Source organism: Abramis brama, assembly GCF_963993115.1.
Source record: "Abramis brama genome assembly, chromosome: 16".
Lineage (NCBI taxonomy): Eukaryota > Metazoa > Chordata > Actinopteri > Cypriniformes > Leuciscidae > Abramis > Abramis brama.
The window spans coordinates 22,916,001-22,933,028 of NC_139978.1; the positions used below are offsets into that span (position 1 = coordinate 22,916,001).

At 37.6% G+C, this 17,028-nt stretch overlaps 1 protein-coding gene across 1 annotated transcript; it reads right to left on the reverse strand.

Moving 5' to 3' along the window:
• Positions 1-1,435: 1,435 nt before the first annotated feature.
• xpc (xeroderma pigmentosum, complementation group C) lies at positions 1,436-14,696 on the reverse strand. The gene is made up of 14 exons (XM_084087465.1): positions 14,383-14,696; positions 13,324-13,554; positions 13,065-13,173; positions 12,694-12,778; positions 9,507-9,664; positions 8,361-8,481; positions 7,748-7,840; positions 6,876-7,649; positions 6,126-6,286; positions 4,431-4,512; positions 4,198-4,329; positions 3,921-4,090; positions 2,185-2,278; positions 1,436-2,021 (listed from the first exon to the last, which is right to left on the reverse strand). The coding sequence occupies exons 1-14, from the start codon at positions 14,477-14,479 to the stop codon at positions 1,707-1,709; spliced, it is 2,622 nt and encodes an 873-aa protein (XP_083943591.1). The 5' UTR covers positions 14,480-14,696; the 3' UTR covers positions 1,436-1,706.
• Between the last annotated feature and the right edge of the window lie 2,332 nt (positions 14,697-17,028).

Genomic DNA, 17,028 nt, shown 5'->3' on the forward strand with positions numbered 1-17,028 from the left:
AAGGCAAACATCATTACAAGCACATGCTTTAAGACCTAGCTGCTTTGTTAACATTAAAGATACAATCAAAAAATCAATAGATATATGTAGATAACGTGTGTTATCTATTGTACGTATGTAGTTCACAACATTAACTTGTATGCATTTAAAGTCAACATCATTTCCTGCCAATACTGAGAATCGTAATTTAATCTAATTAAGTGATTAAAAGCAGTTGCAAACATTCACAAAATACACATACTCATCTCAGCACAGAGAACAAAAAGGCAACACTTTACATTTACTACCAAATCATTTATGAATTTAACGTACATTGGAGTTCTTGAAAATTATGGGATATACTTGGTACTCTTGTCCTAGTACCCACACTTGCAATCTTTGTACAACTTTTCAGTATTTTCCACTTTAAAATTAAGTTTAAAATGTCTGTTTAGTACTCCCTATGTGTAGCAGACAGCACAATTTAATTTTGAAGTGAAGTGACATGAAGGGAAGGCCAAGTATGGTAATCCATACTCGGAATTTGTCCTCTGCATTTAACCCATCCAAGTTAGTGCACACACATTAGGAGCAGTGAGTAGTGAAGACACACACACACTGCAAAGTGTGGACACACACAACCGGAGCAGTGGGCAGCCATTCACTGCGGCTCCCGATTTGAGGTTAGGTGGCTTGCTCAAGGGCACCTCAGTCATTTCCTGCCAGTACTGAGAATCGTAATTTAATCTAATTAAGTGATTAAAAGCAGTTGCAAACATTCACAAAATACACATACCCATCTTAGCACAGAGAACTAAAAGGCAACACTTTACATTTACTACCAAATAACATGTAATATCTTATGAATTTAACGTACATTGGAGTTCTTGAAAATTATGGGATATACTTGGTACTCTTGTGTGGCATTAGAGATAGTTGGGCATGGTTCATTATTAAAGATTATGAAATCGCAGTACTTTTCTTTCCTGTGTTGCTGTATTTCCTATTAAAACAGGAACTTTGACTGAATTCAAATCGCATACTACCATTATATTCATACTATGTCTGCCATATAAAGATATTGCAGAAATCAATTCTGCAATCTGAATTCAGTCAAACTTCCTGTTTCAGTTGAAAATACAGCAACACAGGAAAGACAAGTCTTGCGATTTCAGGATGTCTTTAATAATGTGTTATGTATATTCAATAGTATCCACTAAATTAGTCAGAAAGATTCATTTAAAAATGGTAAATAATGTGCTGCTAAAATATTAATTATATAATTAACTGTAACCATCTGGAAAGAGACTTCCAAATTAAATTTGTTTTCCCAATGATCAGCCAAAAGTCCTATTCTGTGCACAACCAGATCAGTAGGTGGGCGCCTACAAAGAATGAAAGACTCATCTAGTCAATGCCCAGACCTGTTCAGAACTCACTCACAGACACAAAAAGCTGCAACAAACTATTTGTTTATTTGCATGGTTTTGTTTTTGAACAGCATGTTCTATAAAAATATGTATTCTGATAGAAAAAGAAATGTAGAGTCTGAACTGATGACATAAACGCTTGACATCTTCAAAATCCCCTGCATATGCACCTTACTGTGATTATAAAAAGATTGTGGAGAGTAATGGAGAGTGGCTCACAGTTAGAGATAATATATGCTTATAAATGCAAAAAACATTTAAAAGGAAGACAAGAAAAGTAATAAAGGGCCGATTTAATCACACTTTTTCAAAAGGGAAGAGATTTTTCTGCTCTCCGCGTTTCTCTCGTTTAGTTACACGCCTTACAATCTTTTCCTCTTGTTCCTCTAGCCTGTTCTGCGGCCATGAACTAGCCAGAGAGGGTGGAGCTTTCTGATCCCTGCCCTCTTCCTCCTCATCGGAGGACAGTCCTTCAGCCAAGCCTTCTTTCCCTTGCATAAGCTCCGTCCTCGATACGAGCCCCTGTTGCCCATAGCGACGCTTCAGCCTCTCTTTTATCAACAGGCCTTTGACCAGCAGGGTCCAGTTAGCCACTACACGCTTCTCACGTTTCTGTTAAAAGATTCAAACAGTCATGTCAACATAATATTTACAAAACACAAATTCTTCACATTAAAATCAAAAGAACTATTTCCGAATCCTAGCTAAAATGTTTTTTTTTAGATGTTGGGTACATTTTTTGTAACACTAGAAAAAGACCAAGAAATCAACTCACCTCTTGATCTTTCTTCTGCTGGATATCTTGCTCATTTTCCCAGGCTGCTTTCAGGATTTCTTGGTGTTCTTCACAGACAATATAGCCATCGTTACTGAAACACATTGATCCAGTCAAATTACAGATTGTACAGAAAGCATGCATACATTTATATTTATTACATGTTTCATACAGACAGAAATAATACACATTATATTCTTATTCTTTTACCATGTATGAAATGAATGCAACAAGAACTGCCCATTTCTTACAGGTGTGTCCTAACCAGATGTGAAACATTTCCACACTGAATGTGAAACTGCTGTGAAACATACACAATCACAGCTAATCAGTGCTGCGTTCCAATTCGCCTACTGTGTGTCCCAAATCGTAGTATGTTAAAATGAGTATCGCAAAGGTAAACAGATATCCATGCACACTCTAATATTGCCCATAATCATTGCAAAAGGTACATGTGCGAGTCTGAAGGTTTAGATAATATGGTTTGAGTGATTAATAATCAATCTCACCTGATGAAAAATAATTATTTCATCTGCAACAACATTGTGAACTTTTATAAAGATGTGTTTGGCAGATCAACATGCTAGTTCTTTTCTCTCCAATATGGTAGGAAGAATAGAGGGGTGCAGGTATGAGTTAGCATTTTAGCACTTCCTGTTCCATCATCCCGAAGGTTTTTTGAATGGGTTTTTGGTTAAATGGCTGAAATAAGGTCTGTGGTGAACACAAGCTCAAGATACTTTCACGTTTTATTCTACGACATAAAATACATCAATATTACCCCACTTGCGATTTTTTTAAGCTGTTATGAGTCTTGAAAAAGGCGGTTGCTAACAAGTGGCTAAATGGGACTACAGAGGCTGTGGAGGAGATTAAATGCCATCACGCTGAACAGGTAAACTCCCGTAACGCATACAATTGTGCTCTTACAAACTATTCTAACTCAAACTTTCTTGGAATTTTTTTTTTTTTTTTTTTTTTTTTTTAAACTGAAAGGAGTTATCGGAAGCTTAGTGATGGCGAAGTTTAAGTCGTGGGACCGTCGTGCAGTTCGTTTATAGCCTTTAGCTTTTTACTTCTGGCGACTGCATTTAGGCTTCAAAATTTAAAGTTAAATTATCTTGATGGACAGTATCATAAACTTATGTTGATCACAGATCTTGTTCTTTGCGATGATCCAAAAGCCTATTGCAAAATCCTATTGGGTTTTTGTTGAGGGAACCAGTGTGATGCTAACTGCCGGTTGGCCTATAGTTGCATTATACCTGCACCACTTGTAGTGTAAATCAAATAAACTGAAATGTGACGTATATATGAAGACCTTAACTGTGACAAGACGATTGATGGGCCATTTTACGATGACAGGATGCACGTAACTATGCAACAGCAAGGTCTGTGAAAGATGCAATAATGATGTGGTAGTATGTCCCAAAACTTGCCTACTCTTCTGCTACACATTCAAAAAGTATGTACTGTTTCTTCACAAAAAGAGTACATATTTTTAGGGTATAGCTTAAGTAGGCGAATTGTAATGTGATGCATGAGTTTGGACCTATCACATTTCACAGTGGGTGGGGCTACACAGTATGAATCTGCATAAACAGAAACCAAGCGAGTGACAAAATGTCCACATGTCCTGTCACTCAGTTGTGGCTGGATAGGACAAAACATTTATCGCTTTTATCATATTGCACCTGGTTAGGACAAGTTAAATACACAAAAACACACAAACTTACACTGCATGTGCAAATCCACAATGGTAATCAAAACCCGTCACTGCTGTAGCACAGTCTATGTTCAGTTTTCGAGCCACTCTGTGCAGATTTGGCAAATGCAGGTGAACACATCCTACTGGTAACATGCACGACTTAAACATGTACACATTCCCGAACTCATTACGTGGTACCTGAAACACACAAATTCAGATTAGGACTCCAGCAAAGAACAGATCAGTATATCTCATGCAATTATGTTCTTAAATTTTATTTAAAAAATGAAATAATTCAAACCCACTTTGCCATCAACGGCGATCGGAGGCTGGTACTCTTCAGTTTGCCAGACTCCAAAAAGAGCCAGATCTTTGACACCTTTCGGCTCGGACATCATCCTGGCCTTACGAGAACGATTGGAAAAACCAACCACCATCTGACACACAGTACTTAATATTAAAAACAAGTCATGGCCTATTTATTGTACAAAGGTTAAATACGTATGAAAAAACATGTTAAATCATGATCAAAACAGACCTTGTATGGCTCTTCTCCGAGTCGAACTGTTCGTGCTTCCTTCAACCAGGTATCTCTAGAATGGAGCGTCTGCACACAGTCTCTGAAAATAAATAAACACCATTAACAAATGGCCTGCATTTCTATTTGTTCTTGTGTCTCAGATGTGGGAAACTATCTAAATATGTCCACAAAAATGGAAAAGAATGTATCCATAGATTTAGATCACCTTTGCCATCATCTGATGCTCACTTAAAATGTTGCTGTTGTTGTTGTTAACTAAAACTATTAAAAATAGTTTTTGGTCATTAAAATAAAGCTGAAAGAAAATGGAAAATAAATATCAGATGAAAAACAAACTAAAATGATAAAATACTAAAACTAAAATTTAAATGAAAACTAAAATATTAAATGTAAAATAAAAATAAGACAATTCAAAATATGAATACATCTGTAATATTGTATAAATACTAAAATAACACTGGCTTAATCTTTAAAAAATATTATATTATAATAACTGTTAAATGTAATCTTTAGTAAATATCAAAATGAATATCCATTATTTTACATTCATTATAGTGTTGTGATGCCCAAATTCACATGTAGCATTTAAAATTAGGTTTTTGTTTAATTTATTTAGAAAACAGTATAGAGTTTCAGTATCGAATCAAAGTCCCTTTCAATGAAAGTCATTTCAATCTGCGGCCATATTTGAAACGCCTGTGGGCAGCTATTTTGGGCATCCAAGACCAAGGCTACTTCTGAAATCGTATACTTCCCTACTATACACTAGGCAAAAAACAGTATGTGACAAAAGAAGTATGCCTGAATTCACAGTACTCATTAAAGAGTAGGCAAAAAGTACCCGGATGACCTACTATTCCCAGTGTCCATACGATGGACACTTTACTATCCCATGAGGCCAAGCGTGAGAATTTGTGAATGGCAGTGAAGCAACGTAACTGATGTTGGTAGGTCACATGATCATGACAACATGGTGAATGTAGTATGTCCGAATTACATTCATACTACACACATTCATACTATACAGAACATACTTTTTTTTAGTGGTCGTGAAGTAATTACTTGTTCAAAATAAGTACCTATTCAAAAGAGTATGCGATTTCGGACGCAGCCCAAGTCCTATCTACTTGAATAGGGAAATCCTGAAATCTCAAATACTGCTTGTCGAACTCACATTTAAATAACATATTTCAAATCAGCAACACAATCTGACATAAACAGTCCCATAGATGTTGTTTCTTATGCTCAAACACTGTTAAAAGAGCTTTTTTTCTGGCTTGACCAGCCAACCAGAGCTTCGAACAGCAGCTGCAGTGATGCAATGACTTTACCAATTGAAATCATTTTTTTAGAAGGCGGGACTTATTCAGCCATATTGCACGTTGCATTTTCCCCCATTCATAAGCAATATGAGTGCACCGTCTTTATATATCTAAAGTTTTTGGATTAATATCAGGTTAATATCTTTGGTTTAAAAAGATATTTGGTTCAATATCTTTGGTTAGTACTGGTTATTTGTCATAACATCAAAAAATTTGTGGTTTATCTGTATTAATATATTTGATAATTCAAACAGTATGCCTTGTTCTAAAGCAGATTTACAAAAGGAATATTCATCCATCTTTCATATCGTACATCACAATGTTGTGATACCTACATTCACTTGTGGTACACAAAATATATGGGGTTTACCGTGAATAAACTGGTTCTCCTCTGCAGTACCCCAGGACAGCGGCTGTAGAGGGGTAGAGGGCCTCGTATTTAAGCAGGTGCCTCTTAAGCGCGTACAGTGGATGGTTCTTAAATTCTGCAATGGATGTCGGCAACGGCTTGTTCAGTAACTTAGCCTGCATCTGATGATGAGGAGCACAGGTGAATCTTAATGCACGTCACATGTGATGTAGGCAAGTTAGTTCAAAAGTTTGGGGTTGGGAAGAAGTCTCATGCTCACCAAGACTGCATTTATTTCATCAAAAATACAGTAAAACAGTAATATTCTGAAATATTATTACAATTTAAAATAACAGTTTTCTATTTGAGTATACAGCATTTTAAAATATAATTTATTGATGACAAAGCTGAATTTTTAGCATCATCACTCCAGTCTTCAGTGTCAAATAATCCTTCAGAAATCATTCTAATATGCTGATTTGCTGCTCAAGAAACATCTCTTATTATTATCCGTTGAAAACAGTTGTGCTGCTTTTTTTTTTTCTTTTTTTTTTTGTAAACTGTAAAACATTTTTCAGGATTTTTTGATAATTAGAAAGTTCAAAAGAACAGCATTTATTTGCAATAGACATCTTTTGTAACATTATAATAGTCTTTACTTTCACTTACTGAAAAGTCAGTCCTTACTGAATAAAACTATTAATAAAAAATAAAAAAAACTTACTGACCCCAAGCTTTTGATCACAAGTGTAAGTGAGAGTGCAAACGTACCTCCTGATCCTCCTTCTGTCCTCGTTCGGTATCTGGAGACTTGTAGAGCTCCATAGTCTCTTCCCACCATTCGGAGTCGACGCGCCGTCGCCGTGATGAAGTCAGCCACGTGGGGTCATACCTGCTGCTAAGATCTTTCAGGTAGCCCTCGTCATCCACGCCCACCACATAAGTGATCGGGTGAGTCGCCTGATCGGAGCAGAGCTGCGGTTGGCCGACTCCTTGATCCACATCAACACACACCCACCTCCCGGTGCTTTCCAAATAAACCTCCAACCACTCATCCGCCCCTTTCCCCTCTTTTCTTTTACGTCTTTGTTTCTTTCTCTCTTTCTCCTCCTCCTCCTCCTCTTCCTCCTCCTCCTCTTCCTCTTCACTTCTCTCCTCCTGTTTGACCTTGTTCGAACTCCGAGGAGCCCCACCTTTGCCTTTCAACTTTGACTTTCTGCATACATGAATGGGCCCGTCAGAGTCTTCACTGTCATCCTCATTGGTTGGCTTAAACTCCTCTTCACTCTGTTCCTCCTCCTCGCTGCTGGCTTCTTTGTATGACACTTTTGAAGCTACACTTCTTCTTCTGCTGTTTTTGGGTTTCAGGCCCCCTGCTGCCTCTTTCTCTCCTCCATCCTCTTTCTTTTTCTTTCTCTTTCCACCTTTTTCCTCTTTTACTGATGATGATGATGGGCGTTTGGATCCAGGGGATATCTTAGGCTTTGGGGAGGGTTTCTCTGATTGATCTTTCTCTGGAGAGCTCTTGGTAGGTGTGGTCTTGTTCTAAAAGCAAGAAAAAAAAAATGCTCAGTTCATTAAAAAACAAAGAAAGAATTTTCACAAGCAAAAGAAACACAGTGAGAATCCCCCAAAAAAATCACCTTGGTAGCAGGTGGTGGCTTCAGAGGAAGAGGTTGTAAAGACAGCACCAAGCGACAGAAGAGTCGCAATGACCGCAGGACCAATAAGAACAGCTGCAGAAAGTGACATCACAGGTCAGAACCAAACTCAGCTAAACATCAATACACTACCACTCAAAGTTTGGGGTCAGCAAGATTCTTTTAAAGGATTTTAAACTTTTATTCAGCAAAAATATAGAGCAGCACAACAGTTTTCAACATTGATATTATTAGAATATCATTGATATTATTAGCATATTAGAATGATTTCTGAAAGATCATGTGACTGAAGACCGGAGTAAACATTCAGAGGATTAAATTAAATCTTAAAATAAATTAAAATAGACAACTGTTATTTCAAATTGTAATAATATTTCACAATATTATTGTTTCTACTCTATTTTTGATCAATTAAATGCAGCCTTGCTGAGCATAACAGACTTCTTTCAAAAACATTAAAAAAATTTGACCAACCCCAAACTTTTGAACAGTAATGTAGCTTGTATCTTATTAAGATACCAGTTACATTACTTATATACATGATTTATGCATAATTCATCCACTATGAGGTCAAGGAAAGTAAGATCTCTCTCACGTAGGTCATCTCCTCATGGTCCCTTGCTGATAAACAGCCCATTCGTTTTTCCAGCACCGTCCTCAACTCCACTCCCTTCTCCTCAGGTAAGGCGGGGTTTAGTGTAAACGTCACTTGAAACCTGGGAGGGGGGGGTCACACCACAAAAATGATTCATTTACATAAAACACAATCGGAGATTATCAATCCAATATTTGCATACAGCATAGGAATTTGTGTCTTTTGCAGAGGCACATTTTCCTGGCTAAATGTAAATCGTCCATATTAAATCAGAGAACAATCTGATTATTTAAGGGCCTGTTTACACCTAGTTACTTCAAATGTTTTTACTGACTGGATAGCTATCTGATTTGTTAAAAGGGTTCCATTTACACTTGGCCACATAGGCCAACAGATATGAGCAGCGTTTTATCTATCATCATCTAATTTCAAGATCAAAGTGGTTTCAAACCACAACAGGAGAGCGGCATCAGCACTGGTAAGATCCTTTAGTCTCACTACTTTTAATGAAGATGATAATGTGTTAAGCATCTGCAACTTACTTCTGGTTTCATTTGCAGCAGTTTGCACGTTGGCATGCTGAAGAGATACTCAGCTACTCATCTGCGGCGATGCGTGTTGCAGTAGTGCTGTCATTTCTGGCTATAACGCTCACGTGTTTATTTTTTAACATTTTGAGTAAAATTTACGTATGTGGCTTCAACAACCAGATGCATTTACACTTGTCCAGTTTCGCCTGGAATGCATCTCAAACCACCTCTAACGGTTTGAGTGATCAGATTTATATCGGTCTCAAAAGCATTTTGGAGGGCATTTACATATCATCTTTTCATGATTGGATAGCTATCCGATCAGAGAAAACACATTAAGTGCCCAGGTGTAAACAGGCACTAAGACGCATTAAAGGGATTGTCCAACCCAAAAAGGAAAAGTCTGCCATCTTTTACTCACACTCATATAGCTCTAAACCTGTATGACTTTTTCTACTTTGGAGATATTTCTCAAATATGTTCAACAAAAGAAAGAAAGTCATACAAGTTTGGAGTTAAATGAGGGCGAGTAAATGATGATATTTTAATTTTGGGGTGGAATATGCCTTTAAGTGACCGAGTGTAATACTCCCCCAAGAAGGCAAATCAGGCTTACCATTTGAGAAGCCCCTCCAGGAAGCCAGTGTTTATGCGTTTTATAGCAACTGTGGTAAAGTGGGCAGGCAGTAGTGACAAGGCAATAGCCAACAGGTCAGGCTCACAGACGAGTCTGTTTCGAAACAAACCACCAGCCAATAGGCAAAGCAAATGAACCTGTTAGACAGAGTAAATAAGAAATCAAATCATTACCAGTACAATAAAAGTAAAAAAGCCAAAATAATAATAAAGTGAGTTCATATTGTACATTACTACTGCATTTTATTGCTATAAACATATTATATTATATTGTATATATTGGATGACGATTTAACACGTTAATTAAATTAATTACTAATGGAAAAATAATAATTTAACGCATTTAATGCACCCGCCCCCTCCTCAGACCTATGTAGTTCATCTTACAGTTCACACAGTTGATTGGTGATGAACATGATGCAGGGCAACAACTCACTGCGTGGGGTAGCCTATAGAATGCAGAATGCCCCTAAAATTCTAAATATCAGGGCAAAAATACCCCTGTATGAGTTTTTGTCTCATCTATAGGCCTATATATGATATAGTATTAGTTAAGCAACATCAATATCACATGAGAAATGAGCGCAATATCATATGAGTGCTGTTTTTATCCCGTATATATATATATATATATATATATATATATATATATATATATATATATATATATATATATATATATATATATATGTATATATATATATATATATATTGATTTTACACAAAAGTTCAGTAAATAATAATGTTGTGATATCTTTTACATGCAATATAGTCTGTTTTACTCACTTTGAAAAAAAAAATAACTGCACCTGTTTCTGAATATTGATCAATCACAAGCACGAAACTAGTAAATACAATAATGTTATATACAATTTAATAACATATAGTTTTACATATGAATGGGTTGTTTGTCAACTGAAGGCATGCCGTGGGAGTTTCCAGTGTTGACAGTTCCATAAAATAGCCTACTGGCAGTGCTGTAGTTTTGCTTTACTATGCTAAAAATATGAAAAATACAATACACAAATAAATCATATTATAAATACACAAGCCTTACACAAATTATTCAATAATAAAATAATTGTTTATATACAGTTTATTTATATGTAATGTAATTTTATTTCACCCCTCCCCCTCTCCCCTCATTAAAAAGCGAACTTCCTATTTTGGGGATAGTGTGAAAATGTACTCCCTCGTGTCATTTCAAACCTGTATGGCTTTCTTTCTTTTGCGGAACATATAAGAAGATATTTTGAAGAATGTTGGTAACCAAACTGTTTTGGTCAGTAAATACATCTAAATACCAATTCAGTTGAAGCTTCTGAAAAAAATCATGGCTGTTGTAGCTTAAAAATGAATGTTGATTCAAATAAAATATTTTTTTCTAAAACGACTTTTTGTAATGTCTATTTGATGCTTTTCTCATTTAACACACTAATGACTTTATGATCTTTTGAGTGTAATTTCTCAGCCAAATTTGATGTGCAATTAATTTGAGATTAATTAGATTAAAAAACTGAATTGCTTGACGGCCCTAATTATATTATTCAAAAAAGCGGGATCAGTACGATTTTTTTCTGAAAGAAATTAATACTTCTGAAGGATCATGTGACAATGAAGACTAGAGGAATGGCTGATTCAGCTTTGCCATCACAGTAATATATTACATTTTAAAATATATTTTAATTTAATTTTCACAATGTTTCACAATATTACTATTTTACTGATTTCTTTTAAATATTTGAAATAAATGATGATCTTGATGAGCATAAAGGGCCCGATATACTTCAAGCGAATTTGAAGAACGAACTGGTGTGATGTCATTTCAAACAACATCAGGCCAAAAAGAAGTTCGTTTTGTTCTCGAGTTTGAAACAGTTTGCCAAAGCGAACTTTCCAGAAAAGTTGTTCTGGCTGGTAGACACCATTGAACTACCACTGGTCCGTAACAATTATGTAATAGGTAGGTGTGTTCTGGTTCATTTCTTCTGTTCAGTTCGCCGAGGTCAGACATCAGCAAGTAAAACATGAACACACTGGAGAGCCGCTTTATAACAGAAAACGAAGTTGTATTTCTAACTGAGACACTGACACTGTTTTTTCATGTTTAATACTGTAAAGATGCTTCCTTTTGAATAATCTATTGTATAAAGGGGTATATAAATAAACGTGGCTTGACTTTACTGGAGTGCCGAATTGGAGAGCTTGTGCAAACATCCACATCGCCTATGATCAGATGCTTTCAGAACTACTGTTTTCTCATCGCTGAAATTTTTGTGGTGTTTATTTTGTTATTGAAAGGGAAACGTGCTGCACATATTAACAAATTCATTTAAAGGTGCTCTAAGCAATGTTGGGTGACGTCACTTCTTGTTGACGTTCGAAGTATTGTCAAACAAGCTAGCTCGACCCTCCCTCCTCCTCATCCCGTCCCCTCCCCCTCTCCCTCCCTCTCCCCCTCTCTCCCTCTCCCTCCCTCTCCCTCCCTCCCCTCCCTCTCCCTCCCTCTCCCTCCCTCCCTCTCCCTCCCTCCCTCTCCCTCCCTCCCTCTCCCTCCCGTGCTTCCTTTTCCCTCTTCTTTGCTATTTGTTCATCGGAACGTTGTCTCTTTGGTCATGTGTCGGCCGTATCAAAATTCAAGAGAATATAATTCTAACGTCAGGACATCTCTCCTCTAGCTAACTTCCCTCTTCATGCTTCTCTCTCCTCCACTCCCCACACCCCCCTTCATGTGCACGCGCACTTACCCCCAAACCTCCACCCCCAAATCATTCTTGTCGGTTATTGGCTGGAACACTGTTTGTTATGTTTTGAGGTCCAGGCTGGGCCAGTTTGTTTTTGTTGCCGTTTGTGGAGCCTGGGCTGTCTACAGAGACCCCGTTTTTTTACAGTGTGTTCAGGGGACAGGCAGCTAGCGGATAGTGAGGAGATGTTTGCTGTATGTGACAAAAAATGTTTAGAGCTTAGAGCACCTTTAAAGGGTGGCGTTGGATGTTCGCTAACAGTATACGACTGCTCCCTTATTTTGAACTTCTTTTTACCCCAAAACGAAGAACGAAAAAGAACTTTGCTGTGAGTATATCAGGCCCTCAAGGCTTTCAAACATGTTAGTATGTGTATGTTTAGTTTAAAACCCCCCCCAAAAAAACAGACATAAACACACATACCTTGTGGGTATCCACCAGCAGCTCCTTGTTAAATCGTTTTATCGTTCGACGCAGATAAGTTTCAAACTCTGCTTTCCTTTTCTCCCTGGAAACGGTTGTCATGGTGTTACAATTTTCCTTTTAATCTTTCTAACCCTCACAGCTCCTTTTGATTGCAACTATCTTGTAGACATTTACCACACTAAAGAATTTCATCACTTAGCAATCTGACACTTATTAAATCTCTCTCTCTCTCTCTCTCTCTCTCTCTCTCTCTCTCTCTCTCTCTCTCTCTCTCTCTCTCTCTCTCTCTCTCTCTCTCTCTCTCTCTCTCTCTCTCTCACACACACACACACACACACACACACACACACACACACACACTCACTCACTTTCTCTGCCTCTTGCGAGCCATGTCTGGAGTCTCGATCTCAATCTCCACAGGTTTTGACAGTTCTGCTAGTTCTGTCGAGTCCACAGGACCCAGCGGTCCTGCCATCTCTGTGAAAGCACAGTTAAAAACAGGGTAACATCAGTGTGTATGAGTGCTGAAAAACAAACCAGCTTAGAACACTTACTTAATGATATTGCAATGCATAAACATATACAGTCTAAACAAATATCAATAATTCACAAAATGAGACTATGTACCTTCCACTTCCTCCCAGTCCTCCTCATCTTCACTCTCTTCTTCTTCTTTCACTTGTTTTGTTGGGCTCATCTCCTCACTGTTGTCACTCATGTCCTCTGGCTCTTCAGTTTTAACTTCGCTGTCCCGGAAGTACTTGCTTGTCCTCTCGTCAGAGGCATCTTTCACCTTTTTGGACACACGGGACGTCACCCTGGAGTTTTTGCGGTTGTTTTTGTCCACAATACCATTTTCTGAAACAGACAAGCAGAACAAAGATGTACTAGAGAGCAGAAAACATTTATTATCTCATCAGTCAATGCTGGACATACTTGATTGACATTTCAGTGTAATTTTATTCTAAAATGTTGTATTTTAGTCTAAAATGTTGTTGTTGTTTTATACAGAATTCTATATACTGTCTAAATAAAATGTCTGAAGATCCCTGGGTCAGAGTATTAAAGGGATAGTCCACCCAAAAATGAAGATTCGGTCATCACTTACTCAACCTCAAGTTGTTCCAACCATGTATGAGTTTCTTTGTTCTGTTGAACACAAACAAATATATTTTAAAGAATGTTGGTAATCAAACAGTTGTCCGTAGCCACTGACTTCCATTGTAGGAAAAAAATACTATGGAAGTCAACTGTCTGTTTACCAACATTCTTTAAAATATCTTCTTTTGGGTTAAACAGAAGAAAGAAAGTCATACATGTTTGGAACAACATAAGGGTGAGTAAATGATGACATAAGTTTCATTTTTGGGTGAACCATCCCTTTAAAATCGACCCTAAAGCACCCAAAACACACATGATCCCAAATATGTACGCTAGACACGCCCACACTCATTTATTGATGACATTCATTCAATGAACTGACAAGAAGAAGGGCTTAATTTGAAATGCATCCGTTAAAAACAAGCACCGCAAGAGAAGTCGAGCGAGAGTGACTGCACACCTGCATACTGCAGCTGTCTGCATCAACCGTGCACTAAATTCAAACTATTACTGTTCATTCATATTCATATTATTCTAAGTCTGAGCATCAGAGAGACAAAGTACATTTTTATGGAGCGTAGATACCTTTGTTTTTTGGGGTTTTGGATGCCGGTTTTTTCTTTGCAATCTGCTTCGGTTTCTTTGTGTCCGTTTTCTGCTGTGTCTCTTTTCTCTTTGCCATTTGCTGTTTCTGTGAGATCCCGGACTGTTTCAGGACAAATTAACGTTAACTCTGATGCATTCAGAGAAAGAGTGATAGACTTGCATTACACGTCAACGTCTTGTGTAATGTAACCTGAAGACCACTGTTACCCAACACAATCCCTTTCCCACCTTTCATAACACCGAAAGCATGCACTTTGCTTGTAGGAGATCCGAATAAACGTCACATCCGCCTCTTACTAACGTTGTATAATTGCAATGTGGTGATGTAAACGCTAGGAGGGGATGTTGCACAGACTTCTTTTATTGTTATCAAGGTGTTAAAAGGTTAGTTCACCCAAAAATGAAGGTTCTGTTCATCATTTACTCACCCTCATGTTGTTCCAAACCTGTATGAATTTCTTTCATTTCTTTCTTTTCATTTCTTTCTTTTATTTCTGCTGAACACAAAAGAAGATATTTTCAAGAATGTCGGTAACCAAACAGTTGATGGACCCCATTGACTTGCACAGTATTTTTTTCCATACTATGGAAGACAATATTCAAATTATCTTCTTTTGTGTTCAGCAGAAGAAAGAAATTCATACAGGTTTGGAACAACTTGAGGGATTTTCATTATGGGGGGAACCATCCCTTTAATCATCATAGCATAAATCTCTAGCTTGATAATTATTATTTATGGTCCTGACCATATAAAACCACTAGGATATTGTTTTTTAACAACACAATCCCATTTTATGTTTTATAGATCATTAAATGAACACACATAGACAACTGTACAGTTATTATTTTATTATTTGAAGGTATTCCATTAAGCTTGGGAAAATTTGAGCTGTGATAAACACTAATCAGTGAGTGCTGTTAAACACAGGTATCATAGAGATGATCATATTTATGATGCGGTGTGATATTAGCTTGCCATAGAACAGACAAGAAGTGTTAATTGTATGCAATTCTGTTTATTTATATTCAAAATTGCTGCAGTTTGTATTATATAGGACATTAACCTCATTCAGTCAAGTTCATTAACATTTGGGCCTGACTTTGTGTGTGTGTGTGTGTGTGTGTACCTGATGCAAATGAACAGCTGTTTTAGCATCACTTGGCAGCAGATGTCCAGCCAGTGTGTGTGTGTGTGTGTGAGTGAGAAAGAGAGAGAGAGAGAGAGAGAGAGAGAGAGAGAGAGAGAGAGAGAGAGAGAGAGAGAGAGAGAGAGAGAGAGAGAGAGAGAGAGAGAGAGAGAGAGAGAAAGAGACTTCAGAGAACCGTCTGTGTACTTGATTGGCAGAGCAGAATCAGATATTCTCCCTGCAGCCAGCCAGACTCAATGGGCATCTGTGCCGGGACCGATGCCAGGACAGGTGTATGTGTGTCACATGATTGGCATAGAAAGAGTGGTGTTTGGCACCAAGTCTCTATGACGACACAGTCCCCCAGCCCTGCATGGCTTCCATCCCTATATGAGTCCTGAGCACTCTCAGATAGGAATAAAAAGCCATACGGGGCAAAGAGCAACGAGAGAGATCTATTTCAAACATTTACACACAATAATTCCATCTAATCTTTATGCCAGCACACTGAAAACGTGATTCATTAGTTTTATGGTGTAGCGCGACATCCAGTGGACATGTCCGGTATTACACGTTTGCCGTGCTCTTATATCGCACTGCAATAGTCGTCACCACTACCGTTGTGACCATTACAGGACAATCTTTCCGATATAACATTGACAAAAATAACGTCATATCCCTAAACTTAAAAAAATAGCGCTATTATTATTTTATTTTACCCGCTGGAGCTAAAATGTCAGCGCCAAAGTGTGAGAAGAAACCGCATGTTTTTGTGAATAAAATTCACATTCCCCATACTGTAGCAAAACCGATGCATTTTAAGGTCAATGGCATCAGTAGACACATTTTTATTACACGGATCACCGGCACATGCACCTGTTGTCCAGCCATTGCGGTGTCTGAGAGTAAAAACGTGAAAGCGAGTATTGTCTCTCCATCCGTGCACGCGCAACAGGAGGAGTACAAACCGACGAGAGTCTCTGCATTAAAAAAAAAAAAAAAAAAAAAAAAAAAAACTTGTAAAATAGATTAAATACAAGACAGGTTAAGCAAAACTACACATCGTGGTGAAGGTCGAGCAATGTTCTCCAGCGGCTGACTTACAGTTCGGTGCGTAAAACTAGCAGCGCAAATCGCCACCCGTCATACATGACATTATATGACCAACACACATGATGATGAAACGACTGGAAACGTCCGTGTGACATCCTTGCAACATTCCAGTTCACTACATACTGGTAGGCTAAATTAACATTTATTCATGATTTTTTGTTACAATTAATTTTTCCTAATTAAATATTATTACTGAAACTAATCGACTTTAGATGTAGGCTAATTAATAAAACATTACTAGCAAGACTAAAATTCTACTACTTGTAATAACTGGGACAGACACTATTGTCTCATAGGCAATAGGCTACTAATGGTGTATTAGGTTCTTGAAAAACTAGAATAGGTAGGGATAGTATTAGCCTAACTAAAAAATAACCAGGCACTA